The sequence below is a fragment of the Ziziphus jujuba genome, chromosome 4, assembly GCF_031755915.1.
Source record: "Ziziphus jujuba cultivar Dongzao chromosome 4, ASM3175591v1".
Taxonomy (NCBI): domain Eukaryota; kingdom Viridiplantae; phylum Streptophyta; class Magnoliopsida; order Rosales; family Rhamnaceae; genus Ziziphus; species Ziziphus jujuba.
Window position 1 is genome coordinate 23,655,629 of NC_083382.1, and position 26,760 is coordinate 23,682,388.

General features: G+C 29.9%; 1 protein-coding gene and 1 non-coding gene across 2 annotated transcripts; both read left to right on the top strand.

Moving 5' to 3' along the window:
• The first annotated feature begins 8,214 nt into the window (after positions 1-8,214).
• On the top strand, positions 8,215-10,800 carry LOC125422015 (polygalacturonase QRT2). Its single transcript, XM_060816797.1, has 9 exons — positions 8,215-8,670; positions 8,798-8,932; positions 9,061-9,225; positions 9,312-9,332; positions 9,484-9,691; positions 9,811-9,892; positions 10,021-10,129; positions 10,347-10,463; positions 10,567-10,800. The coding sequence occupies exons 1-9, from the start codon at positions 8,215-8,217 to the stop codon at positions 10,798-10,800; spliced, it is 1,527 nt and encodes a 508-aa protein (XP_060672780.1).
• A 9,605-nt stretch (positions 10,801-20,405) lies between these two features.
• LOC125423133 (small nucleolar RNA R71) lies at positions 20,406-20,512 on the top strand. Its single transcript, XR_007241795.2, has one exon. It is a non-coding gene; the product is annotated as a small nucleolar RNA R71 (small nucleolar RNA).
• The last annotated feature ends 6,248 nt before the right edge of the window (positions 20,513-26,760 follow it).

The window sequence follows — 26,760 nt, forward strand, 5'->3', positions numbered from 1 at the left end:
TATATGTATAGTGTATGTACTCCTATGTCAACCAGAAAAACAAGTTGAAAAGTTACCTTTTAAAAAAATAAATAAATAAATAAATGGAGGGTCGGAGATTTAAGAGCCCGTAACCAGAAAATTAATCAAACAATTTCCATGCCAGAAAACCCAAAACCAACAGCCTTCTTTACTGATTCACCCAAAAAAAAAAAAAAAAAAAGGAAAAAGGAAAATAAGAAAAAAAAAGAAATACTCTGTGTCTACGTCACCAAAAACCAAAAGGCTCTCTAAATTTCTCTTCATCTCTAAAAACCGAAAATTGGCATTCCCTTTTAAGTTTTCCAACGGATTTGTCTGTTGTGTTTTTTCTGTTTTTCTTTTTAATAAAAAAATATTTTTTTCGACAGGGCCAATACTGGAGAAGGAAGGGTGAACATGTCAACTTTATTTTTGGGCTTATGTAGACCCGATCCCGTCTGGCTGCAGACTTTAAACTGGATAAACCTAAGAGGCCTGCCCAAACCCACAAGGCCTTTCAAGGGTTCATGGCCAGAAATGAAAATATTGCTATTGATTCAAATTGTGATATAAATTATAAAGCAATAATGCTTTATGATATAGCTTTTGCATTATTTATATATCTAATTTGTTAAAGCCGATCAATTTCTCTGATCCTTGAATATCTCTGAACAAATTATTACATTCAAGATGAGTTTATGCAAATCCAATCGAATTCGTTCATTATCATTGTTTTCCAAAGTATTTATTTCAAAACTATAATTTATTTATATAAATATATCAAAGGGACAAAAGTAGATAGTTTTTTTTTTTCTTTTTTTTTTTTTTTTGAAAATTGATCAGATTCTATATATTTGGCGATATAATAAACTATTATTTTTTGAATATAGATATAATACTTATTTGATTACTGTTTCCTAATTTATATATAATACTTATTTGTTTCCTAATAGGTACGGAATAGTACCCATACCTGCCTATATGTATTTAATTTCCTTATTCTGTCTCTTAGCATTCTTATTAATTAATACTTTCCTTCTTCTATAAATTATTTTCAGTGTCTAATTTCGTTATTTTGTTTATGAGTATAGATTTCTATCTTTCTCAAAATTTCTTCCCTTCAATTCTCTGCTCAAATTCATTATTTTGGAGAATAACAATGGAGCCTCATGTTCTTAACGACGGCGATTACTCTTCTCCACCACCGAAGAAAAAGGCAAAAATCCACAAGGTAATTAATTATTAAACCATACATCTCTAATTGCAGATTTTTTATTTTTAATTTTATATTTTATCTTTTTAAGATGGATTTATAATAGTGAAAAATAACCCTTATTATTAAATCTTAATTATATAATTTGGTGTTGAAAATTCAATATTTGTTTGCATATATTTGTTTTGATTATTGAGATTGAAAAAACTAATTAAAAAACCAAATTTGGTTAATAATAATAATAATAATAATAATCAGGGGAAGGAGGAGAGCGGCATGAGTAAATTACCGGACGAAATAGTGGTGGCGATTATGAGTTTCTTATCAGTGGAAGAAGCAGCCAGACTGAGAGTTGTTTGTCGGCAATGGAATGAGCTGTGGAAGACTGTGATACGTTTTACGCCTACATTGAAATTTGCTCGCCGAAAGACATTGAAAACAAATTCGCGTGGGTATTTAAAGGGTGTGAATAAAGCCATGAGATTGAATACAAAGGCTTCACAAACCGATTTAGAAGAATTGAAAATTAAAGTTCCTTTAAACAAATACTTTTCCGATGATGTAAACAGATGGGTTGAATTTGGTGCCAAAAGAAAAGCGAAAAAGCTCAAATTGGATTTTTCTTACACTCTTCGCCTCAAATACTCTGCTACTTTTCTTGCTAATTTATCCATGTTTTGGCTCAAAGATTTGTCTATTAAATACTTACGTGTGGGAGACAAGGATATTGAAGGCATTTTCACCAACTCTCCCAATCTTGAACGATTAAATGTGCATGGTTCAGGTATCCTTAAGAAATTTAAAATTGCTTCTGCTCCAAATTTGAAGTACTTGACCATATCCTCTTGCAAAAAATTTAAGCACCTCCACATCTCTAATCCCAATCTTAATATAATGATATCATGTGGAGTATATTGTTGGCCGAAGCAGGTGAAGCTATCTTCCCCGAATCTCTCCCAACTACATCCAACATTTTGCTTCAACCATTCCTTCTTCCATTACCATGATACCCTGGAGCTAATCGATCCAAACCCATTTCATTACTTCAAGAAAGGCTTCCGCAATTTTGATCCTTATAGGGAGCTATTTGGCCAACTCAAAAGACTTCGCTTCAAAATATCAAGCGAGGTTAATTGCTATTCTCTATTTCTGCTTACTTGTTCATTAAATTATTTTTTTATTGTTTTTATTTATTTTTTGGTAATAATTCTTTGAATTTGACTAATTATGATCAGGTCTTTTGGCTCAATTCATATTTTTACCAGAAGTTTTTTCCTGAATTGAGTAAGGTTGAGCATTTGGACGTGGTACTCTTACCATCTAAGAATGATCTAATTCCCTCTGGCCGGGATCTCCTACAAGCGGCTCCTTCCTTGCATAATTTGTCAATTCAGGTATACGTCTGTGCCATTATACGTACATTTTATTTATTTTATTTTTTTATGAAAGCAAACTTACATATATATACTTACTCATATAATCGATGTACAATTCTACTATAGTATACATACGTGCTCATGTTAATAGTGGGTGTGTGAGTTTGATTACATATAATTCATAAGTTATTTATTCTAATTATATACAATTTAAAAAATATCTTTTTGGAATTATATGTATATTAGATGTTATACAATATGGTCATGAATGCCACACATTATAAAGTGAGTGTTAATGTTTAATATAGCAAAATTATATATATTATATAGTTTGCTTTTGAATACGTTACAAATGTCATAAAATGATGCCAAATAATTACTTTTTGTCTTGCAAATATATTATAAATTTCAAGACTAATTCCCTTGTTCAAATCAAGTTTTAGATAAGAGAGAATTGTAATATGACTTCCTTAATTTTGTGGTTATGGCAGCTACGCCCACGTTACCGATATTGTAAGACTTCCTTAAGTGATATGGACTTTAAGGTATCTATATTTTACTCATCATTTGGAGAAATATTTCTTCTTCTACTTATTATTATTATTATTATTAATGATAATTTATTTTGCTATAATTTTATGTTGCAGTGGGTTGAGAATGATACCCCTATGAAAGCGAAGGCAAAGGAGAAGTACCGGGGTTCACATCAAAACCTTGAGGTGGTAGAGTTGGTTGGTTTTAGTGGCTGTAAAAAAGACGTTAAGCTTGTCTTGAATTTAGTTAAGATTGCTGCGTTACTTAAGAAAATAATCATTCAGTTTCTTCCATCAGAGTATTGGCGAGATTTGACCTTTGAACAAGTCAACCAATATTCAAAAATTTGTCAGCATTCTATCCAACTGCTGAAAACACAAATACCCTCTCATATACTTGTAGTTATTATTTGATATACTTATATAAATTTTTTTTTTTCCTTTTTTGGCTAAGGGATATATGTATTCATTCGTGTATATATATATATATATAGATATACATATGTCAAGCAAGCTTGATAACCTCAATTGTATATATTATGATATCTATGATAAGTAACAACTTTTTTTTTTCCCCCTTTTTCGGGGCATGGTATTATAACCCTTGTAATATTTTTATTTTAATAAAAGATTGATGAGGTTAATTGATATGTATAATTTTGTTGGCGTTTTATTTTTTTATTTTTTTTTAATTTTTAATAAATAATTTAGGCGTTTAAGGATGCTTGGAAGAAAGCTTGTTCGACCAAAGAGCCTGTAGTTCTCTTGGTTCCTAACAGCAAGTATCTGCTCAAGCCAATCAAATTCTCTGGTCCTTGCAAATCTAATCGTCGTAGAAATCATCTTGCATTAAGGGTAAGTTTTTCATGCACATACTACACTCATATATATATATATATATATATATATGCATATATGTATATATTCTATTGCCATAAAAGCAAATGCATGTATATATTCGGGGTTAATAATTATATCATGCATGGAAACAATAGCTACTAATAACGATTATTATAGAATTTATTTACCAAAAAAAAAAAACAATTATTATATACTTTTGTCATTTATTTCAAATTAAATTTCATCCTATATACTATTCTTGCATGACAAATCTTGATTTTGTTGTTGGAACTTGGAAATGGCTAAAATGAACTCTCTATTTTTGTAGCCATGCAAGATATAATTGTCATTTTTTAACCATGTTGAGCTAGTTACATTTATTAATCCATTGTTTGTTTTAAATATTAATAGATTGAAGGAACAATTGTAGCTTCTGATGATCCATCGGACTACAAGGATAAAACACATTGGCTTGAGTTTGAAGAAATTGGCCACTTAGCAGTTGAAGGCGGTGGCACATTCGACGGCAATGGAAACATTTGGTGGCAAAACTCTTGCAAAGTTAACAAATCTTTAGTACGTACTTTTTCATATATAATCAAATTTCTTTTCTTTAATTTAAGTTTAAATTTTTAATTATATATATATGTATATATTTAGTTAATTCAGTGACTGATATTGGTTTCTTTTTTTATTAATTTTCACAGCCTTGCTCAGCCGCTCCAACTGTAAGTTTGTTTATTGAAATATTTCCTATAATATATATTTATATCGGAATTCAGACATAATTATTTTTCTTTCTTTGCTGTTTCAATATCTTTTAGGCTGTGACTTTCACTAGATGCAAAAATCTGAGAGTAACCAATTTGAAGTTCCTGAATGCACAAAAGATGCATCTTTCATTCCAAAAGTGTGTGAATGTGAAAGCTTCCAATCTTAAGCTAACTGCACCAGAACATAGCCCCAATACAGATGGAATTCATATCACAGCAACAAGAAACATTGGGCTAACTAACTGTGTCATTGGAACTGGTAATCAACCCACACAAAAAAATTAAAACTGTTTAATTAATTATATTTACATTTTACAAAATTTGAATCAACATATATAATATCTAAACTAAATTATTTATTTATTTATTTTTTTGGTTTTTCTCTTTTTGGCAGGTGATGACTGTATTTCCATTGTTAGTGGGTCAAAAAATATTCAAGCTACAGATATAATCTGCGGACCAGGTCATGGAATAAGGTAGAAAGACATTAAGTATCTACTGTTATAAGGATATTATATATTAATTATACTCTGTTTTTATGACCTTATTTATCTAATAAATCAAGACTAATAATATAATAATACATTATTAATTTTTGTAGCATTGGAAGCTTGGGAGCTAGAAATTCAGAAGGTCATGTATCCAATGTGTTTGTGACCAGAGCAACACTTACAGGAACCACTAACGGACTAAGAATAAAGACTTGGCAGGTAACATACTTTCAATTTCCAATACTTTTTTATTTTTTATTTTTTAAATTTGTTTGGGGGCATATTTACCTTATTTTAGCTGCATCATCTATAGGCGGTCCTTTGAACCCCGCAAAATAAAAACTTAGAAAAAAGGTGTCAAATTATGAGAAAAAAGTATTAGTACTCTTTGGATTTTTGTTTAGTCACTTTGCAATTTATGTGCATTATCTAGACCCAAAATTTGTACATTAACCACTTCCTTTCTTGTTTCGCAACAAGAAATACTTGACCAACACGCTACTTCTCCCTGCTGACCTATACATGACCTATAAAACTTGTTTAGCCAACAACTTTATGCATACCAATACTTTCCTTACTTTTTAACATGTTTAGATGCACCTTCTTTATATATATATATATATATATTTTTTTCAAAACTGAAAGCAATTATTCTAATACATAGCCAATTAATCAGTGATGCAATGACAATTTTACCGAATAAAATGTTGATTGAAAATGCAGGGAGGATCCGGATATGCAAAAAATATCTGGTTTCAGAATATTACAATGGATAGAGTGAAAAATCCAATAATCATAGATCAAGATTACTGTGATCAGAAAATACCATGTCATGAACAGGTAAAAAACCCATCAAAACCCATAATCTAAAAAGCTGGATTAGTTTGGTATATATTCTTGTTTAGAACGACAAATTGATATTGACTATGATATTTGGGGTATTATTGGCAGAAATCAGCGGTGCAAATAAGCAATGTAATTTACAGTAACATCAATGGAACTAGCAGTTCAGAAGTGGCACTTAGGTTGGACTGCAGTGAAAGCTTTCCGTGCCAAAGGATTGTGATGCAAGATGTGAATTTTAAACCTGATGGTAACGATATTGATAATGTTGAAGCTTCATGTAAGAATGTTCAATTGAGGACGAGAGGGAAGGTTTCTCCAAGTTGCTCTTCAGGAGAAGACAAAGAATTAACTCATAGTTTTAATTAATTTGTAGATAATGTACACGATTATTTGGATTGAATTCAATATTCATATTTATTGAGCTTAAAGGAAAATGTTTATCTATAGTTTGAAAATTTACTCAATTCAAAGCCTTTTTTATGTTATAATACACCCTGTTATAGTAAAAAAATTAATTAAAAAAAAAATAAAGCCTGATCGTGAAGACCCAAAAAAAATATTGTAAAAAGAATCAACTAATTCGTGGTTTAGAACAAATACACTCATATATAAAACAGAAAAAATTAAAACGAAAAAACAAAAATGAATTTATAATCCCAAATTTCAGTTATGGCTCAATTGTGGACTTTAGATATGGGCTTGTGTTGGTTAGGTGGATGTTAAGTTTGGGCTTATTTTGGATAGTAGCATGACAAAAAATTTCCATATTGCCGCAGTGAACTATTAATTAGTTCAAAAAAAAATATTTCATATTGTCAAATAACATGAAAAAAGGCAATTGATTAACTTCTTTGAAACTTTTTATTTTATTTTATTTTTTGTTATAAATACATATAGAAAGATATATAGATATAAGATTAATTGGAGGGCTAACTGCCAATACATTTTCTGAACTCTGAAGCTCAAGTAGTGCTTTGGTCTATAAGATTTAATTAATAGACAAATTAAAAAAAAAAAAAACAAAAACAGTATCCTTATACGACAACTTATATTACATACCAAAAGAAGTTTGATTCAAATGGGAAACTAGCTAGTTTGAGACATATTAGATTACCAATAATTAATGTTAAACCTTTAATCTGTCTAGAATTTATCAATTTGAGATGCATATGTAATAATAGTCTATAATCATGCATCCTCCTGGTGTATTGGTTAACAAAGCACAAGACAAACTCAAATTCACTTCCTTTTCAGCTGAAAAATTTTAAGTATAAATATAACACACACACACACATATATTTATATATATATATATATATTTCTAAGCTATTATATTTCCTAGCCTTTTTAACAAAATAATGTTTCAAAATCCACTCCTAGTTTCAAAATATGTATAAATTAGGGCAACAGCCACCATAATAATAAATAATACTCTTTCTTTATAAATAACACTATTTCTTTGATGCTTCGTTATTGTAAGATCGCTTACAACAGACTATATTTTAGTCTATTATCAAAAATAGATTTCTTTTAGTACCGAACTAGCGTATTTTTTAATAAAATTTTATATATATATTCTTATGATCAAATTTTCAACTATGGATATGGTGTCTTATTCAATTTTCGTCAGGCCAGTTAGATATAATTAATTAGCCGAAGAATGTCTCAACATGTGGATAGCATAACAATTTTTTTTTAATTGTCTAGTTTATACATAGAAATGATTTGCGAAGCACGACATACATGCTATATCTTCAAAAAAAAGGATTGACCCTCTATATTGTGCAGACCACAAAGTTTCTTGCGTACCAATATATGTATATGTATATATATATATATATATATAACACATGTGATGAGGTACCAAAATTAAATATAGTTTTCTAGAACAACTGGATGAAATAAATTGATCACCAACAAAAATAAAGTGATTAATATAAATTGCCACAACAATATATATTCAACAAACTATGAGAAATTTTTGAAAATCAAATTTGGCTATATGCCTCAAAAAGCTTCTTACATCTTTGACTCTTGATCAATTCATGATGAAGAACTTTCTTTAGTCAATAAGCATACTCTGTCCCAACAGAAAACAGAGAAAAGAAAGAAAGAAAGAAAGGAATTATGAAATTCCCCACCATGAAAAACCACAGAAAATTCCCTGATACTTGTTATGTAGCCATTCCAGCTGAGGTTCTTCAAGGTACTTTGCCATCAAAAAGTCGTGCACTTCCAAGTACGAAGTACCTGAAAATCGTTCTTGTCCTAGCAATTCTTGTAATATTCTTAGCTTTTTCTTCCTTGTCTTTCAGTTGTGAAAAAGAGGCACTAGAAATTGCCAATAATGCCATTACTATTCCAGTACTTAGCTATGACCCCAACATTATTGGTGGCTATAATAATGTTTCTATTCATAGAAATGAGATGAAGGTCGTCCATGAAAGCTTGCTTAAATTTCAGTCCCATATCACTAATCTTTACAAGATCATTTCATGGTGGTTTTCTTCAGCAAAAAGAATTCCTTCAACAAAGACTAGCACATTAAATGTCCATGATTTTGGAGCTAAAGGTGATGGAATAACAGATGATAGTGAGGTATATATAACTAGAATAATTACTTCGGTCCAATCCTACAAACTCTGTTTTTTAATATATTATACATTGAGCTGGTGGCTCTTTTCTTTTGTATTATTATTATTTTTTAATTTTTTCCTTCGTTCAGGCATTCAAGGAAGCTTGGAATAGAGCTTGTTCCTCCGAAGGTCAACGTGTAGTTCTCTTGGTTCCTAGGAGCAATTATATGGTAAAGCCAATAAAATTTTCAGGCCCTTGCAAATCTGATCATCTCATAATGAAGGTGAGTTTGTGCATGCATGGATATATACATATATATACATGGTACTACAACGTATTAATTGTAATATTATATGAATAATTAGTTTTCTGTATAATTAAATCATATTTGTTGTTCATTCAATTAAACAGATGAAAGGGAAAATCAAAGCTTCTCAAAACCGAACAGATTACAAAAATAAAGCATACTGGATTGTGTTTCAAAAGCTTCAAAACTTCAGAGTAGAAGGTGGTGGCCTTTTTGACGGCAATGGAAGGATATGGTGGCAAGACTCTTGTAAAGTTAACAAATCTCTTGTATGTCTTTTCATTATCAAATATTTAACGAATACTTTGTCCAATAATTAATGACTAAGACCAATTTCTTCCTTTTTGATCCCCAGCCTTGCACAGGCGCACCAAATGTAAGTTTGTGGATCTTAATTTGTTTATTTTCTACTAAGACATATAATTAACTACCTAATGTCAATTTAAGATGAAAATTCTTGTTAATATATACAGTTATACAGGAATTCAATCAATGTTGATTTTGAATTTTAATTCTTTTGATTGCAGGCTGTGAATTTCATTAGATGCAACAATCTGAAAGTAGATAATCTGAGGTTCAGGAATGCACAAAAAATGCATCTGGTATTTAAAAAGTGTGTGAATGTTAAAGTTTTGAATCTCAAGATAAGTACACCAGAAGATAGCCCCAACACCGATGGAATTCATGTCACAAGAACACAAAACCTCAAGATAGCCAACTGTGTCATCAAGACAGGTCCACTAAGAATATATGTTGTAGCTAATATATAATATTTGAAGAACATAGTATTAGCAAAACCTATAATAATATATATGTTCTCTAAATTACCTATTTTCTTTTTCTCAATATTGCAGGTGATGACTGCATTTCCATTGTAGGTGCGTCAAAAAATGTTGGAGCTACAGATATAACATGTGGACCAGGTCATGGAATTAGGTGGGGCATTGAATAAGCTTTTTATTAAATTGGGAAATGGTAGTTCTTCTATAACAAATTCTTATATACAATCAATTAAAATTGTCTGCTAATATATGTAATAGTGTATAAATAATATTATTTTGCAGCATTGGAAGCTTGGGAGCCAGAAATTCAGTTGATTATGTCTCCTATGTGGTTGTGAATAGAGCAACATTTTCAGGAACCACCAATGGAGTAAGAATCAAGACTTGGCAGGTGCAGAGTGCTTAATTTCAAATATCCAATATATTTTTTTGACATTTGACTAATATAGTGAAAAAGTAATGGTCTTGGGATAGATATTTTGTTTAGTCACCAAATTAATATTTTCCTTCAATATTTAGGTTCATTTAAGGTTTATATAATTTCCTCTGCTTCTCTCTGTTTGTTACAAGTCTCAGGCATAAAAAAAGCCAAATTGTTGATTATGTAGGGAGGGTCCGGATATGCAAAAAACATTAGGTTTCAAAACATTACAATGCAGAATGTGAGAAATCCAATAATCATAGATCAACATTATTGTGATCAAAGAGAACCATGCTTAGAACAGGTACATAATAAAAACTCATTAAACCCATATTCCATATAGTTGGCTCTATATATAGGAATAATTTTGGAATTTTTGTACATGAATAATTTTGGATATTTGGCAGGACTCAGCTGTGCAGATTAGCAATGTAGTGTACAGTAACATCAAAGGAACTAGTAATTCAGAAGTGGCATTGAGATTTCACTGCAGCAACAGCTTTCCATGTCAAGGTATTTTCTTGCAAGATGTGGATTTACAACCTCATGAAAGAGTTCATGATCCCCATAAAAGAGTTGTTGCTTCATGTAGCAATGTTATGTTGACTAAAACCATAAGGATATCACCAAATTGTTCTTGAGGAGGAAAAGGAAGCTAAGCCTGCTTTCTGAAACATAAATAAATTAAATGAACAAAATAATTGTTTTGCTTCATATTTTCTATTAATATATTTAGTATTTATATAAATTTGAAATAAAGAAAAAATAAACAAAATAAAAAAAAATAACAGACAATAGACGACGCTTTTGAAAAAAAAAAATACGTCTCTATCCTTCAAATTAGAAAAATAAAAAAGTGAACATTTTTTTTCTATCATCTATACATAAAAATATTTTTATATAAAAAAAATAAAAAGGAAAATTGAAGAAAAAATACATATATATATATATATGTATATATGTGTGTGTGTAATAGGCGACGCTTTTAGGCAAAAAAACATCGCCTAAACCATCAATTTATAAATATATATAAATATATATATATATATATATATATATATATATATATATATATTGCATTTTAGGTTAATTTTAAACCTAAATAAGTTAATATTGAAGCACAAATAAATTAGATAAACAGAAAAAATGTTTTGCTTCATATTTTCTATTAATATACTTAGTATTTATATACATTTGAAACAAAAATAAAATAAAAAATTACCCCAAAAAAAAGATAATAGGCGACATTTTTGGCCAAAAAAAATCGCAAATATCCTTCAAATTGGGAAAAAAAAAAAAAGAAAAGACAATTTTTTTCTATCATCTATACATATAAATATTTTTATGTAGAGAATAATAAAGAGGAAAATTGAAGTAAAAAATATAAGTGTAATAGGTGATGCTTTTATGCCTAAAAGCGACGCCTAAACCCTTAATTTATAAAAAAAAAAAATATTTTGCATTTTACACTTATTTTAAAATAAATAAGTTAACATTGAAATACAAATAAATTATACGAATAGAATAATTGTTTCATTTCATATATTCTATTAATATATTTAATATTTATATAAATCTTTAACAAAGATAAAATAAAAAAAATGTCGCCTACATCCTTGAAATTAGAAAAAAAAAATGAAAATTGTTTTTCTATCATCTATACTGATGTGCAAAATCAACTTGTAAATGCACGAATCGTTTTCAAGTAATAAAGTGAAAAAATAGGGTTGTCGTACCCAAGGGATTAAGTATCAAGTAACAAAGATAATTAGGTTTTGATAATATTTGAACTAAAATTTAAGATGGCAGTTGAAAACTAAATAAACTAAATTAAACAAAAGCAATCAATTAAAATTAGATCAATTTCAAGTAAGAGAGAGAATTGAATAATTATGAATACTAGGGCATTTGATTTCACCACTAACTATTCCAATTTAATTACTTAAATATGTGAATTTAATTAACTAGTAATTTTGTTAACCACACTTAATCACAAAATTAATCAAAAGTAGTTTCCACTCACAATTGATAATATTCACATAACCTAATTTATTCCTTCCGGCCTATAAATTAAATCATGCAAATTCATCAAGCATAGATTAAGCAAATAATATGGCATGAGACATAAATATTTTCCAATCAATTATGCATTCATGTAAATCATTGGAGATCCATAATATTATCTTTTTCCAAGCTCAAATATTATTAAAATCATTCATTCCTTCTGACCTATGAAAGCATTAAGTATACCAATGATTTATTAACAAAACATATTACTAATTAAATAAAACTCAACATATATTAAAATAATTAAACCTTCATAGTTAGGGCAAAATAATTAAACCTTCATAGTTAGGGCTACATCATAGCCCTAGCTATGAAAATTAGTTCATGGTAACAATAATTTGAACATCCATAATTGTTAAAAATAATAAGATTCACAATTAAAGAGAAAGGAAAAGAGAATAAAAACTATTGAAGAAATTCTCCTCCAAGAGCTCTCAAAGTCGTAGCCTTCTTCTCCAACCAAGCCCACGTCTCTTTGCCTCCTCCAAGCTCTCCAATTGATCTTCTAAAACTCTAAAACTTTAAAATCCTAGAACCCTTAAGAGAATCTTAGAAACTCACAAAATTTAGTTTGTTTCTATTTAAGCCACCTAAAAGCTCTTAAATAACTCTCTAAACTTGTATATCTTCCTTCAATGTGGTGGGGGCTATATATATAGGATATTAGGAATCTTTTTCTCTCTTTATTTTCAATGTGGGAGTCTTGGAAGATACATTTTTTAGGCCATGAAAAGAGTTGGACGGATTTCATGTGTAAAAAGGAAACTTGATATTACTTGCTCTCTACTACTTTCCTTTTATCTAATTCCTCCTAAAAAAAATAGTTAATTAGTCTAATTTACCTTTAATGAAGCATGTGACATGACATGTGCCTCATTAATGATAAATTAACCAATTATTGCCACTTGTTTTATCTTGGCCCTCAAATTGCCTTGATTCCCTCTTTTGATCAATGGTGGAGATTTAACTAGAATATTATTTTTTATAAATTCTAAACTTTAAATGATAATAACTCTTTACTCGCACCTCGAAATCCAAAAATAACGAGACATTTGAAATCCTCAAATCGTGATGATTCATATGACATCCACTTCCATCATGAAATTCCCGATAGAATCTTTATGGAATCTTTAAGGTATCTTTTTGGAATCTTTTTAATGCTTAGTCCGTTCGAGCTCAAATCTTGTTTCCCACCATAATTCGACCCAAAGAATCCATTTTTATGGTTGTTTTCTTAAAATTCTTCCTCTTTTACCTAGATTAAGAAAAATACATAATTAAGTATATTTCCATAACAAATTAACACAAACTAACAAATATTAAGCTATAAATATGGCATAAAATCATCAATATTTTAGACCTAACAAATACCCTCAAACTTAAGATTTGCTAGTCCCTAGCAAAGAAAAAGAATAAGAAAATGAAATTTTATTTAAAGAACATAAGATACTTTAATGAGGTGCCTCAAAGATTGTATAACATATGACTTTTCAAATGGTTTCAAAGTAATTATGTAACTCAATACCTTATATTCTATCCAACATATATGATACTTCCAATGTGTGTGTGTGGAAATCAATTTATACACTTAATTATCATATGTTGAATAAATTTACAAGAATTAGAGATTGATAATAACGTATGAACTACCATATGCTTGACTTAATTATCACTCTCCACTAATGTAGGTTAATGCACCACCTTAAATTATTAGGACTTCATGGTTTCTATTGTTAAGGCTAATGGATAAGGCTAAAGAAAAAAAATGATAGGATATAATAAATCAAAGAAAGAAAGATAAAATTAAATATCAATGAATAAATTACTTGTAAAATTTGTTTCTTTATTAGCACTTCTTTTCTTATTTTAACTTCAATTTCAATATCATTTTTCTCCTTTTTATTGTGCATACATTCTTCAAATCACACATATTCTTTCTTTATTTCTTTTTTTTTTCTTTTCCACTAAACCCCCAAACTTATTTTTCTTCTTATTGCACATTCAAACCTCCAATTTACACAAAAATGCATACTAGAGCCAAATTCACCAAATACTTAACCTCCAAACTTTATTTTTTTTTCTTTTTTCTCATTTTTTTCTTTTTCAACACTCAAACAAGCTCACAAGCATATATTCATATCAATTCAATTAAAGCTCTCTTTGTAGTATGTTCAAGGTAGGAAAAAGAAATTTAAGGCTCAAAAAGGGTAAGTAAATGTGCTTTAATGAAGAAAAGGCTCTAATACATCTTTATGCATCCTAAAGGCTCAAATAAGGTACTAGTGGAAGATAATGTATTAGGTTGGCTTAAAAGACTCAAACTTAAACAAAGATGGCCTAAATCATATTCTTAGTAATGCATTCACCTAGGATTTCACCTCAAGCAATAATCAAGCAAGTTCTAGAGTTCAATTAATAATAAAGTATTCTAATTCATGCAAACCTTCTTCAAAACACAATCTAAATTATGCATTATTGATTATGTGCTCAAAATTTATTGAAAGTAACAATATGTGAATATAAATTCAAGCATTTAGGCATACACAAAAACAAATCCACCATCTAAAAACCAATTTATTTTCAATCATAGTCTTATAATTGGCTCATTAAAGTACTTAGGAAAACACCACAAAAACAATTTTTTTTTTTAATAATGAAGGAAAATAAAAACTAAAACTAACATTTTTGAAAACTTATAAAAACACTTAAATGGACAAGATTTAAAAGATGCAAAGCATGCTTTTCACCCCCAAACTTAAAATGAACAATGTCCTCATTGTGAAAAACATAAAATAAAGCAAAAGTAAATAAAAGGTACAGAATACTCCCCTTTGAAGACATGGAATGTTCCTCGTAATGTGAAAACTTGAGAAAAACCTACATGTTGCATTTTCCCTTCACACCATGCGGACAAAAAGAAGGGCATGTATCCATACAATTTGATGTACTCCAATGCATATTCAAGGTGGTTATACTCCAAAAACCTAACTTTAGACTTGAAATTCTCAACATTCGTCTTTTACTCTTTTACACCTAAACATCTTAAAACCTTGCAAAAACTCAAACAAAACACATCAAAACAACCTAAAAACAAGAAAACAACTAAAATAAATAGATAAATATAAGGTAAAGAAAGAAACTTGGGTTGCCTCCCAAGAGCGCTTGTTTAAAGTCATTAGCTTGACTCCTCCCTTTAACTTAATTAAGATCATCCAAGTAGAGGCTAGTCTCAAGCACTCCACCTTCATAATATGGCTTCAACCGCTGCCCATTCACCTTAAAACTTTCATATCCTGGTTTGGTGATTTCAATTGCTCCACTTGGAAAAATTTGTACAATATCATATGGTCCACTCCATCTTGATCTTAATTTACCTGGAAACAATTTAAGTCTAGAGTTATAAAGAAGTACCTTTTGTCCAACATGAAAGTTCCTCTTTTTAATCATCTTGTTGTGCCATCTCTTTGTCTTTTCTTTGTAAATCTTTGCATTCTCGAAAGCATCCATCCTAAATTCTTCAAGTTCATCCAATTGCAATAGCCTATTCTTGCCCACAGCCTCTTGATCAAAATTGAGAAACTTGGTTGCCCAATATGCTTTATGCTCCAATTCCACGGGAAGATGACATTCCTTACCAAAAACCAGTTTATACGGAGAAGTACCAATGAGGGTCTTGTAGGCGGTCCGGTATGCCCAAAGTGCATCATCTAGGTTTAAACTCCAATCCTTTCTTGAAGCATTGACCATCTTCTCCAAAATCCTCTTTATTTCCTTGTTTGAAATTTCTACTTGCCCACTAGTTTGTGGGTGGTAAGGAGTAGCAATTTTATGTCTAACACCATATTTCGCAAGAAGGGATTCAAATTGTTTGCTGCAAAAATGAGTGCCACCATCACTAATGATTGCTCGGGGTGTACCAAATCTAGTAAAAATGTATTTTTTTTTAAAATTTCACTACAACTCGTGCATCATTAGTAGGTAGTGCACTAGCTTCAACCCATTTAGAAACATAATCCACAGCAACTAAAATATATTTATTACCACAAGAAGAAGGAAAAGGACCCATGAAATCAATACCCCAAACATCAAACAATTCTACCTCAAGGATATTCTTCAAAGGCATCTCATTCTTCCTTGATACGTTCCCCGTTCCCTGGCACCTATCACACCCTTGCACATAAATATTATTATCATTAAACATAGATGGCCAATAAAATCCAGAATTTAAAATTTTTGCTATGGTTTTTTCAGTCCCAAAATGCCCCCTATACTCACTAAAATGACAACTTTTAATAATGGACATTGTCTCTCCTCTAGCAACACACCTCCTAATTATACCATCGGCACACTTCTTAAAAAGATAGGGGTCATCCCAAAAGTAATACCTACTTTCCTTAAGAAACTTATGCTTTTCATATGGTTTTTCCAAACTAGGCGGCATAACATTAGTAACCAAATAATTAACAATGTCAGCATACCAAGGTACATCAAACATACCATCAACCTTAAACACTTTCTCATCTGGAAAACACTCTTCTATATCTCTTTCTTCTTTTTCCTCACTCAATTCCAACCTAGACAAGTGATCAGCTACTAGGTTTTCTACTCCTTTTTTATCCAAAATTTCTAAGTCAAACTCTTGAAGTAACAAAACCCATCTAATTAACCTAGGTTTAGACTCTTTCTTACTCATGAGGTACTCAATTGCACTATGATCGGTATAGACAATGGTCTTAGAACCTAACAAATATGCTCTAAACTTATCAAAAGCAAAGACAATGGCAAGCATCTCTTTCTCAGTAGTAGCATAATTAAGTTGAGCATCATTCAAAGTTCTAGAAGCATAATAAATAACATGCAGTTTTTTATCTTTCCTTTGTCCCAAAACAGCTCCTATAGCATAATCACTAGCATCACACATAATTTCAAAAGGTAGATTCCAATTAGGAGTACACGTAATGGGAACACATATTAATTTTTCTTTCAAAATATTAAAAGCATGCATGCATTCATCATCAAAAACAAAGGGAACATCTTTATTCAACAAGTTACAAAGAGGTTTAGTTATCTTGGAAAAATCCTTAATAAATCTCCTATAAAAGCCCGCATGCCCAAGAAAACTCCTAATACCTTTTATTGAAGTAGGTGGAGGCAATTTCTCTATAACTTCTATTTTAGCTTTATCTACCTCAATTCCCCTTTTAGAAACCTTATGACCTAAAACTATGCCCTCTTGAACCATAAAGTGACATTTTTCCCAATTAAGTACAAGATTCGTTTCTTTACACCTTAGAAGAACCCTATATAAATTTTGCAAGCAAGAGGTAAAAGAATCACCAAATACACTAAAATCATCCATAAAAATTTCAATGATATCTTCTACCATATTCGAAAAGATGGACATCATACACCTTTGAAAGGTTGCAGGTGCATTGCATAAACCAAAAGGCATCCTTCTATAGGCAAAAGTTCCATAAGGACAACTAAAAGTAGTCTTTTCTTAATCATCAGGGGCAATAGCTATTTGATTGTAACCGCTATAACCATCTAGAAAACAATAACATTCCTTACCGGCTAACCTTTCTAACATTTGATCAATGAATGGCAAAGGAAAATGGTCTTTTCTAGTGGCCTTATTAAGCTTCCTATAATCAATACACACTCTCCACCCAGTAACTAACCTAGTAGGAATAAGCTCACTCTTATCATTCTCTTGCACATTCATCCCACCTTTCTTAGGAATTACTTGAATAGGACCTACCCAATTACTATCCGAAATAGGATAGATAATCCCGGCATGTAAAAGCTTTAAAATCTCACCATGAACCACTTTCTTAAGATTATGATTAAGCCTCCTTTGATGTTTTACACTCGGTTTATGGTCTTCCTCCATAAGTATTTTGTACATACAAATATAGGGGCTAATACCCTTAATATCAGCTATAGTCCAATCTAGTGCAGTTTTATGTTCTCTTAAAACTTCTAAAAGTTTGGCTTCTTGGTCCTCACTAAGGGCGGATGAAATTATTACTGGAAGGGTATTATTAAATCCTAGAAAAGCATATTTTAAATGACTAGGTAGTGGCTTCAAATCAATTATAGGTGGGTGCTCCACACTCGGTATCTTTCTAGGTCCACTCTCACCTAAATCCTCAAATTTTCCAACATAATCTACCTCACAGTGGGTGGCTATATCTATGATGTTACACTCTTGTTTTTCTTCTTCTGTACATGGTCCAAATAACTCACTCAATCCTAAGGAATCTAAATTACTTTCCTTTTCCATATCATTTACCAATTCATCACATGCATCGACAAGAAAGCAGCAAGAAATTTCATCAAGATTAGGAAATTTAACAACATTAGGGATTTGAAAACTTACCTCCTCATTGAGTACTCTAAGGGTTACTTGCTTTTGTTGTACATCAATTAGGGCACGTTCGGTTGCAAGAAATGGTCTTCCAAGAATGATTGGAATGTTGTCATCTTCCTCCATATCAAGTATCACAGAGTCTGCAGGGAATATGAACTTGTTTACTTTTACAAGTACATCCTCCAATATTTCCCTTGGCCTTTTTATACTTCGATCTGCCATTTGAAGAGTCACTGTGGTGGGCTTCACATTTCCCACTCCAAGCTTCCTGTAAATGCTATATGGCATCAAATTAATGCTAGCACCTAAATCACAAAGAGCCATAAAATTATAATGTCCAATGTTACATGGGATATCAATGCTTCCCGGATCTTTTAACTTGGGTGGAATCCTATGGTGTAACCTAGCACTACTCTCCTCACTCAAAGCTACTAACTCATAATTCTCCCACCTCCTCTTGTTTGACAATATCTCCTTCAAAAACTTAACATAGGAAGGTATTTGTTCTAAGGCATCTATGAAAGGGATATTTACATGCAATTGCTTAAATACATCAAGAAACTTTTTAAATTGATTATCTAACTTTGCATTCCTAAACCTAGATGGGAAAGGTGGAGGTGGGGTTTTCTTGTAGGCTTGGTTCTTCTCCTCATTTTCATTGTGCTTGTCAATAGGTTTGGTTAGGTAAGGTGCTGGTTCAACTTTCTTTGATCCAGTTGGTGAGCTCTCGGCCTCTCTTACATGTGGTGGTATGTACTTTGTTGGTGGAGACTTCATGGCATCACTTAAACCTTCATCTTTTCTCCCATAAGCCTCATTATGCTCCACATTTGATTTTGAGTTGTCATGTGTGACCAAGTGTGATGTTGAGTCTATATAGCTCTCCTCATCTTCATCATCAAGAATTCCCATCCCTTTGTCACTTTCTTTAGGCCCGGCTACTTGCTTTCCACTTCTTAATGTAATGGCTTGAACCTGCTCCTTTGGGTTCTTCTCCGTTTGGCTTGGCAAAGTTCCTTGACTTCTTTGGAATTGAGTTGCTAATTGACCTATTTGGTTCTCCAAGCTTTTGATTGCAGCCATTTGGTTGTTGAACATTTGACTAGGTTTGTCAATTGTTGCTCAGTTCTCTACATGAAAGAATTAGTATTATTAGATAACTCTTGCAAGGATTGTTCAAGTGAAGAAAATTGAGTTTGAGCTTAAGAAGAATTTTGATTTTGATGTGCAAGTTGCGGCTTTTGGTAGAATGGAGATTGGAATTGTTGTCTTTGAAACCCTCCACTTTGTCCTTGATTAGACCCTTGCTGGTTGTTGTTAGACCACGAAAAATTTGGGTGGTTCCTCCATCTTGGATTATATGTGTTAGAATATGGATTGTTTTGTTGCTTTTGGAAGTTCCCTAAAAAATTAACATCATCAGAAGCAAAGGGATTTCCAACTTGGCAATCCACACTCTTATGATCATGAGCACCACATAAATCACAAAATAAAAAATGATTAGTAGATTGGATAGAATTCACCCCTATTTGACCAAATTGAGTGTTCAAGGTCTTCATGAATTGGGTTGCAAGTTGAGCTCCTAATTTGTTAATATCAATGTCTTCCACGGCCTTTACTTGACTTGTTCCATTTAGTCTCCTCTCACTTGGATATTGGTAGTTATTATGGGCCATCTCTTCAATTAATTCAAATGCTTTTAATTGCCTCTTCTTCATTAAAGAACCTCCTACAGCTACATCTACCAATTGTTTGTTACCATAATCTATACCATTATAGAAAATCTGTACCTGTATCCATGTTGGAAAACCATGGTGTGGGCATATTCTTAATAGTTCCTTGAAGCGCTCCCATGCATCATACAAAGTCTCTTGGTCCCATTGACAAAAATTGTTTATATCACTTTTCAATTTTGCAGTCTTTGATGGAGGAAAAAATTTGTCTAGGAATTTTGCCTCCATAGCATCCCATGTAGTGATAGTACCTACAGGTAAAGAATTTAACCATACTTTTGCCTTGTCTCTAAGAGACCAAGGAAAAAGTCTTAATTGAAAAGCATCATCAGAAACACCATTTTGTTTAGACATATCACACAATTGAAGAAAACTAGAAATATGCATGTTTGGATCTTTATGAGGCAAACCACAAAATTGAACATTATTAAGCAAAGAAGTAGTAGATGCTTCAATTTTAAAATTGTTTGCTTCAATGGGTGGTCTTCTTATGCAAGACAAATCACCAACTTTCTTGTGAGCAGCATACTCGCATATGGGCAAATCATCTTCCCTTTGGTTGGCCATTGCACCTTCTTGAGTTCCTTGGTCTATACGTACCCAAATACCCCTTATGGCTTGTTTTCTAGGTGCTGGTTTATTTTCTAAGTCAACTTCCTCCTTGAACTCTTGATCACCACTATGACTCATACACAACACCTAATTCCTAAAAGGAGAGCAAGGAAAATAATTTAGAAAGAAAATTAGAAAATTGAACAAGAAAAAAAAAATTATTAGAATTCTAATGTTGCTAACTAATCTAACAATTAAAATCAATTAGCAATAAAGAAAAACAAACTAACACTTAACTAAAAGATAAATGAAAATAACTCTAGGAAATAATGAACCAAACGAAAAAAATGCAAAAAATTAAACCCTTTTGTGCAGGTTGCTTTTAAAGTAAACAATTATGCCAAACTAAAATTTCAACTAAAAGTAAGCTAAACATAATCTTATTCAACCAAACAAATAAAAAATAATAATAAATTCCCTAAGTATGCTAGACTTGTAACCTAAGCACCAATAAATTAAAAACACAATTTTGGTTTCAAGTACCACAAAATAAGTATTAAAAATTCAAAGCAAGTTGGCCAAACAAGCAAAGAATTAAAACCCTAGCATGCAACACTAAAACCAAAATTAAGAAACAAATATAAAAATTTAAAATAAGAAAACAATGATCAAAGTACTACTAAACCCAATCTGAATTAATATTAATGCCTTAATCCCCGGCAACGGCGCCAAAAACTTGATGTGCAAAATCAACTCGCAAGTGCACGAATCGTTTTCAAGTCATAAAGTGAAAAAATAGGGTTGTCGTACCCAAGGGAGTAAGTATTAAGTACCAAAGATAATTAGGTTTTGATAATATTTGAACTAAAATTTAAGATGGCAATTGAAAACTAAATAAACTAAATTAAACAAAAGCAATCAATTAAAATTAGATCAATTTCAAGTAAGAGAGAGAATTGAATAATTATGAATACTAGGACATTTGATTTCACCACTAACTATTCCAATTTAATTACTTAAATATGTGAATTTAATTAACTAGTAATTTTGTTAACCACACTTAATCACAAAATTAATCAAAAGTAGTTTCCACTCACAATTGATAATATTCACATAACCTAATTTATTCCTTCTGGCCTATAAATTAAATCATGCAAATTCATCAAGCATAGATTAAGCAAATAATATGGCATGAGACATAAATATTTTCCAATCAATTATGCATTCATGTAAATCATTGGAGATCCATAATATTATCCTTTTCCAAGCTCAAATATTATTAAAATCATTCATTCCTTCTGGCCTATGAAAGCATTAAGTATACCAATGATTTATTAACAAAACATATTACTAATTAAATAAAACTCAACATATATTAAAATAATTAAACCTTCATAGTTAGGGCTACATCATAGCCCTAGCTATGAAAATTAGTTCATGGTAAAAATAATTTGAACATCCATAATTATTAAAAATAATAAGATTCACAATTAAAGAGAAAGGAAAAGAGAATAAAAACTATTGAAGAAATTCTCCTCCAAGAGCTCTCAAAGTCGTAGCCTTTTTCTCCAACCAAGCCCATGTCTCTCTGCCTCCTCCAAGCTCTTCAATTGATCTTCTAAAACTCTAAAACTTTAAAACCCTAGAACCCTTAAGAGAATCTTAGAAACTCCCAAAATTTGGTTTGTTTCTATTTAAGCCACCTAAAAACTCTTAAATAACTCTCTAAACTTGAATATCTTCTTTCAATGTGGTGGGGGCTATATATATAGGACCTTGGGAATATTTTTCTCTCTTTATTTTCAATGTGGGAGTCTTGGAAGATACCTTTTTTAGGCCATGAAAAGGGTTGGACGGATTTCATATGTAAAAAAGAAACTTGATATTACTTGCTCTCTACTACTTTCCTTTTATCTAATTCCTCCTAAAAAAATAGTTAATTAGTCTAATTTACCCTTAATGAAGCATGTGACATGACATGTGTCTCATTAATGATAAATTAACCAATTATTGCCACTTGTTTTTATCTTGGCCCTCAAATTGCCTTGATTCCATCTTTTGATCAATGGTGGAGATTTAACTAGAATATTATTTTTTATAAATTCTAAACTTTAAATGATGATAACTATTTTCTCGCACTTCGAAATCCAAAAATAACGAGACATTTGAAATCCTCAAATCGTGATGATTCATATGACATCCACTTCCATCATGAAATTCCCGATAGAATCTTTATGGAATCTTCAAGGTATCTTTTTGGAATCTTTTTAATGCTTAGTCCGTTCGAGCTCAAATCTTGCTTCCCACCATAATTCGACCCAAGGAATCCATTTTTATGGTTGTTTTCTTAAAATTCTTCCTCTTTTACCTAGATTAAGAAAAATACATAATTAAGTATATTTCCATAACAAATTAACACAACCTAACAAATATTAAGCTATAAATATGGCATAAAATCATTAATATTTTAGACCTAACATATACATATAAATATTTTTATGTAGAAAAGAATAAATAGAAAAATTGAATATATATATATATATAAATATATGTGTGTGTGTGTGTGTGTGTATAATAGGTTCGCTTTCATGCCTAAAAGCGTCACCTAAACCATTACTTTATTAAAAAAAAAAAATTTGTATTTTACATTAACTTTAAATGTAAATAAGTTAACATTGAAACACAAACAAATTAGATGAACATAATAATTGTTTTGCTTCATATTTTCCATTAATATGTTTAATGTTTTCCATTAATAAGTACTAACATATATATAGGAGACGCTTTTAGGCAGAAAGTAAATAAATTAATGGTTTACGCTAATTTTAAAAGTAAATAATTATGTTAACAATGAAACACAAATAAGTTAGACGAATAGAATAATTGTTCTGTTTCATATTTTCTATTAATATATTTAGTACTTATATACATCTGAAACAAAGAAAAAATAAACAAAATTGAAAAATAAAATAAAAGACAATAGACGACATTTTTTTTGGCTAAAAGCATCGCCTATATCCTTCAAATTAGTAAAAAAAAATGAAAAATTCTTTTCTATCATCTATGCATATAAATATTTTTATGTAGAAAAGAATAAAGAGGAAAATTGAAAAAAAGTATATATGTGTTTTTTTTTTTTGTGTTTGTCGAAAAATTATATATGTGTTTTTACTCCTAAAAGTGTTGCCTATTGTGTTTTATTTTTTTATTTTTTATTTTTTTGCTCTTTAATTGATTTTGTCTTTGTTCAGCCGCATATAAACACTAAATATATTAATTATAAATATGAAGCAAAATTATAAATTTGTTCCTTTAACTTGTTTGTATTTCAATGATAAGTTTCTTGCTTTTAAAATTAGCATGGCATGTTAAAATGTTTTTCTCTTTTTTTTATTTTTTTATTTTCAACATGATAGGCAACGCTTTTACTGCTAAAAGTATCACCTAAAATGTTTTATCTTTCTTTTTTCATTTTAATTAATTTTGTCTTTGCTCAATTGCATATAAACACTGAATATATTAATTAGGAATATGAAAAAAATTATTAGACCGTTCCTTTAATTTGTTTGTTTTTCAATAATAGCTTTATTTCTTTTAAAATTAGCATGTCATTTAAAATGTTTTTTATTTTTTTATTTTTTTTATTTTCAACACAATAGGTGACGCTTTTACTGATAAAAGGGTCGCCAATTGTCTTCTTCTTCTTTTTACGCTTTTATGATAAAGTGTTAGCTATTGTTACATATGGAGATGCTTTTAGATAAAAGCATCGGCTTTTTTCTTTATTTATTTTTTGGTTTGAATTGTATTTTAATTTTGTCAAAATTGGATTGTGTAAAAACTAGCTTCATGCAAAATCATTCACCAACCACTTATTCCCCAATTTATCTATATATATACTTACATAATTATATGCACATTAATAAAACTTGAAAAAAAGTTAATTAAGGCAAATAGGCATATAATTATATGCATATTTACCATATTTAATTTTTCAAGTGTTATTAGTATGCGTATAATTGTTATTAATATGCATATAATTATGTAAATATATATATATAATTTTTTTTTTGGATAAATTGGGAAGTAAGTGGTCAGTGAATCATTTTGTATGAGGCTAGCTTTTAAATAATCCAGTTATGAAAAAATAAAAAAATAAAAAAATTGAGAAAAGCCGACGCTTTTATGCTAAAATGTCGGCTATTGTTACATATGGCGACTCATTTTAGTTAAAAACATCGGCTTTTCTCTTTATTTTATTTTATTTTTTGTTTGAATTGTATTTTAATTTTATCAAAATTGGATTGTTTAAAAGCCAGCCTCACGCAAAATAATTCACTAACCACTTTTTCCCTAATTTATCTATATATATTTACATAATTATATGCTTATTTGTCTTATTTAACTTTTTAATGTTTTATTAATATGCATATAATTATGTAAATATATACATATATGTACCGATAAATTAGAGAATAAATGGTTGGTGAATTATTCTAAATCAGGTTAGCTTTTAAACAATCCAATTTTGATAAAATTTAAAACAAAAAAAATTGAGAAAAGCTGATGCTTTTATGCTAAAGTGTCGGCTATTGTTACATATGACGACGCTTTTAGCTAAAAGCGTCGGCTTTTCTTAGTTTATTTTTGTTTTTAATTTTATCAAAATTGAATTGTTTAAAAGCTTGCTTCATACAAAATAATTCACTAACTACTATTCCCTAATTTATCTATGTATATATATTTATATAATTATATGCCTATTTGCCTTATCTAACTTTTTCAAGTTTTACTAATAAGCATATAATTATGTAAATATATATATATATAAATATATTGATAAATTGGGGAATAAGTGGTTGTTGAATTATTTTGCATAAAGCTAGCTTTTAAACAATTCAATTTTAACAAAATTAAAAACAAAAATAAATTGAGAAAAGCCGATGCTTTTATGCTAAAGCATTGGCTGTTGTCACAAATCTTGATACTTTTAATTAAAAGCATCGGCTTTTCTCTTTGTTTTATTTTATTTTTGTTTGAATTGTATTTTAATTTTGTCAAAATTGGATTATTTAAAAACTAACCTCATGCAAAATAATTTATCAACCGCTTATTTCCTAATTTATCTATATATATATATATTTACAAAATTATATGCCTATATAGATATGTAAATATATAATTGGGGAATATGTATATATATATATAGATATGTAAAGATATAATAGGCATAAATTATGTAAATATATATATATATATATATAGATAAATTGGAGAATAAGTGGTTGGTGAATTATTTTGCATGAGACTTGCTATTAAGCAATCCAATTTTGAAAAAATTAAAAACACAATTGAAAAAAAAAAAGAAAAAAAAAAGAAAGAAAGAAAGAAAGAGAGAAAAGACAACTCTTTTATGCTAAAGCGTCTACTATTATTATGTATGGCAACGCTTTTAATGAAAAGCATCAGCTTTTCTCTTCTTCTTTTTTTAAAAAAAAATTTTTTTTTGCCATGTTTACTTATTGTTGAGTTTGCATTTTTAACTTATTTGTTTTTTAAACTTAAGAACTTCAAATTATTTTTTTTTAATATCAAAACATTAGGCACGTATTTGAAAAGTTTTTCATCAAAAGCGTCGCCTATTTACTATTTTCGAAAATTTAAGCACATATTTCAATCTTTAAGCGCATATTTGAAACCTCTTTCCTTTTAAAAACTACATCAAGTACAAGCCCTAATAGATGTTAGCTTTGGGAGCAATCTAAGACATAGTTGAAAGTGAGATTTTTGGGTTTCACTTTTCCTTTGCCTTTGTCATTGTCGGGAAGCTGGGTTTCTCTTTGTTGCCGTCGGTGAGGTGGATTTCTTCTTTCTTT